This window comes from Eublepharis macularius, chromosome 7 (assembly GCF_028583425.1).
Source record: "Eublepharis macularius isolate TG4126 chromosome 7, MPM_Emac_v1.0, whole genome shotgun sequence".
NCBI lineage: Eukaryota > Metazoa > Chordata > Lepidosauria > Squamata > Eublepharidae > Eublepharis > Eublepharis macularius.
The window spans coordinates 135,218,978-135,222,760 of NC_072796.1; the positions used below are offsets into that span (position 1 = coordinate 135,218,978).

At 46.3% G+C, this 3,783-nt stretch overlaps 1 protein-coding gene across 1 annotated transcript; it reads left to right on the forward strand.

Moving 5' to 3' along the window:
• Positions 1–238: 238 nt before the first annotated feature.
• Positions 239–1,141, forward strand: LOC129334011 (mas-related G-protein coupled receptor member H-like). Its single transcript, XM_054985933.1, has one exon. It carries the CDS (start codon positions 239–241, stop codon positions 1,139–1,141), a length of 903 nt encoding a protein of 300 aa, XP_054841908.1.
• Positions 1,142–3,783: the final 2,642 nt, after the last annotated feature.

Here is a 3,783-nt window from a genome sequence, read left to right on the forward strand (position 1 = left end):
AAATTTAAAGTTGTTGTTGTTGTTGTTTTAAAAATCAGAAATTCAGCTAGTGTCTCTTATATTTTGTCAGGATTTGGTTGCTTCATCTAATAATGTAGGAATGTCAGTCAGAAACTTTCAGTTATTTTCAAAGTACAATTTTTACCTCAGTGTCTCATCCCTTCTCTCTCCCATCCCCCTTCTCAAAACAGAACTGGGAATCGACACGCATCACTTGAAAAAAAGCAGCGACTCCGTCATGACTACGGAGAACACAAGCTCTGTAGGATTCACACTTGAAAGAGAAGATTTTTCTAGCACAGAGTACGGACTGGCTATTTATATATTGACGGCCTTTTTCTGCCTTTGCGGACTGGTGGGTAACGGAAAAGTCATCTGGCTGCTCAGCTTGTACATTCAGAGGACATATTTCATTACTTATATCTTGAACTTGGCCATAGCTGACTTTGGCACCCTTTTAGCTTTGTTTATTCGACTTTTTGCTCTCTCCTTGCATAAAGCATCGGATTTTGCCCTCTCCTTCCTGTATTCGCTTTTTTTCTTCACTCACAGCACAAGCTTGTATCTCCTGACAGTCATTAGTATGGAGAGATGCCTCGCTGTTTTGCTCCCGGTCTGGTACCAACGCCGTCGGAGAGGCCATGCTTCTGTCTTCGTTTCGTTCCTCCTCTGGGTCTTCTCTGGCCTGCTTTCTGGGGGGTTGTTATTATTTTGCCACGTTTTGTCCTTTAAAACAACATATCTCATAATGACTAACATTATTTGCAGTTTGAACATGTTGATTTTTACTCCCTTCATGGTTGCTTCCACTCTGACGCTGTTCATTAAGATCTGCTGTCACTCACAGGGGCATCATCCACCCAAGGTATACTCAGTTATTTTGCTTGCGCTCCTGTTCTTCATTATCTTTGCCATTCCATTAAGTGCTGTACATGTCGTCTTAATCTATAGTAAACATTATTCTCGGCTTGCCATAGAAATATCTGTGCTTTGTGCCTCTTTCAACAGCAGTGTTAACCCCTTAATTTACTGCTTTATTGGGAGAGATAAGAATCACTGGTGTAAGGATTCGATGAAGGTTGTGCTCCAAAGGATTTTCAAGGATGAAACTGAATCTAGAACGTCAGAGTCAGCAGCCTGAGGATTTATTTATTAATTTGGCTAGTTATACCCTCATTCTCCCATGGATCCAGACAGCTTACACATTCAAATTTTAAAAATAGAAAATACAATAAAATCCCAAATAAGCTCGCTAAAACACCTACAGCTTATGCCCCATTAAAACCTCTAGCAAATAAAATGGCCTCAAACAGCTCTAGAGAGGGTAGGTTAGCTAGCTCCAGCTTGGGAAATTCCTAGAGATTTGGGGGTGGAACCTGGGCAGGGCACAGTTTGAGGAGGGGTGGGAGCTCAGCTGAGATGTGATGCCTTAGAGACCACCTTCCAAAGCTGGCATTTTCTCCAGGGGAAGTGATCGCTGTAGTCTGGAGATCAGTTATAATTCTGGGAAGACTCCAGTCCCTTTCTCTAGTCCCCACCTAGAGGTTTTCAACATGAAGAGAGGGGACTCATCTCCTTGGGAAGCCCTTTCCATAGGGTAGGAGATATGGTGATGGAAAATGCACAGGCTGTGATCATTGCCAAGCGGGCTACCCTAAGTGGAGGACCAGCTAGCAGAAGGCCACCCAAGGACTACAGTTAGTGCATGAAGACATATGGTAGTCCTTTAGGCACATGAGTTGCGAAGGGCTTTAACAAACAGCATGTTTCAATAATCCAGACAGAAGTTATAAAAGCATGGTCAGATCTCATGAGCGCCCTCAGGTGTTAACCTGTGCCATTTCCCCCCATGTGCCATCAAGTCGCAGCTGCATATGGCAAGCCAACAAGGGGCTTTCAAGGCAAGTAAGGACCAGAGGTAGTTTGTCACTGCCTTCTTCTGCAGAGTCTTCCTTGGTGGTCTCCCATCCAAGTACCAACCCTGCTTAGCTTCTGAGATCTAACAAGATTGGGCTATTCAGTACTGTTCCACCACCACCACAAACCCACACCTTTTCCAAATGGACCACTAGGGTTCTTGAATAGGAATATGGGTGGGACCCTTGTGTTACCCTGCCAATTAGGGAATCTCAATGAAGCAAGCACTTACAGCTGCTGGCCTTGCTAGTCATCCATAGAGCAAAATGCTAGCTTCAGAGGGGAACAGGAAGTTGTCGGGTACTTCTCAAATTGGCCATAAGAAGAGTCTTGTCCTCCAGACTTCTTTTCTCTCTCCGAGAGGCAATTAGCTCAGTCACCGAACGCGACTTGCCCGAAGAGACAGCGTTCAGCCTGGCTTCCCGCGGAGTTAGCGGATAGCCGAGGTTGACAGCACGCCAGAACCAGAAACTCCAAAAAGCTGGAATGTGGTGGAACGGAGTTCTGGAACCTCTTGAAAATGGTCACATGGCTGGTGGCCCCACCCCCTGATCTCCAGACAGAGGGGAGTTGAGATTGCTTTCCATGTTGCCGAGCGGCGTGGAGGGCAATCTAAACTCCCCTCTGTCTGGAGATCAGGGGGCGGGGCCACCAGCAATGTGACCATTTTCTCCAAGGGCAACCCACTGCGTTCCACCACCTCCTTTCCCAGAAAAAAAGCCCTGACCATGAGTGTAAGGGATAGAATTAGTAAGCACTCTGAGACATCCACAAATGAAAGGAGGTTACCCAATCCAGCCACCCATGGCTGACCATATCCAGGTGGCTCGGGAGAGCTCCTTTGGAACTGGCTGGCATTATCTGAATGATGTGGAATAGTATGGGAGAAGAAGCCCATCTTGGGGCACATGGTGTGCAGGCAGGGAAAAGCGAAGGATGGCAGCGCTGCCACGCTGAAGTTTGTGCCAGAATGTTTTTGCCTAATGCCAGCAAACTCACAGGTTGCCCGTAACCCCCAATAAAAAGGGAAAGGAGGCCTAACTTAAACAATTTTTCTGAATCTGGTGTTTTCATCTGTGGTTTGAGATCGAGGGAATTAGCTAAGGAAGGTATATGTAGACGAAAATCTCCCACATCTTAGCAAAGCGTGCTACCCACTTTTCTATCCTTTAATCGAGTCTCTGGACAGGAGACATCTGACACGTGAAGAACACATGTCAGGAGATGAAATGGTAGTTGGGAAGGGTAGTTTAAAAAGACGGAGCTGGCGGCAGTGCAAAGGCTTTGCTACACACTGGAGCTGTGTGAAGGGGCTGTGAAATGCCAGAAGGGAAACTTTAGACCATTATAACCTCTCCGGGTCTAAGCTCACCTCTGGAAGGCAGCTCCAGCCCATTTCCATTCCTCACTGCCCTCTGGATGCAATCCCACACTGGGGATGTGAAATTGACAGAGCCTTTGGAGAGGAGAAGATGAAATTAACAAACCCTCTCAGGAGCGATCTCCACCGGCTCTGTCTTTTTAAACCATACTTCCCAGCTAACATTGTGTCTCCCTGCACTTGACAAACATGCACTGAGGCATCTCATGTAGGCAAGACATTTATATTTGTGTGCCTGCCTGCCTGCCTGCCTGTCATCATTCATTCACAAACTCCCTATTTTGCTCTTCATCCCCTCTGCCTGGTTCGTTTCTTAGGCTTTGTTGCATTGCATGGTTGACAGCTCCTTTCTTTTTGATGCCATGCGAAGGTTATCCTAAATCTGCTGCACTGATTTTTATTGCATTGCTTTGCAGTGCAGTCCTAAGCAGAGTCACATTCTTCCGAGCCCACTGACATTAACAGACTTGGAAGGGTGTAACTCT

Bases quoted from the DNA above. Each gene is read 5' to 3' on its own strand.
- LOC129334011 (XM_054985933.1), top strand. From the start codon at position 239: ATGACTACGGAGAACACAAGCTCTGTAGGATTCACACTTGAAAGAGAA.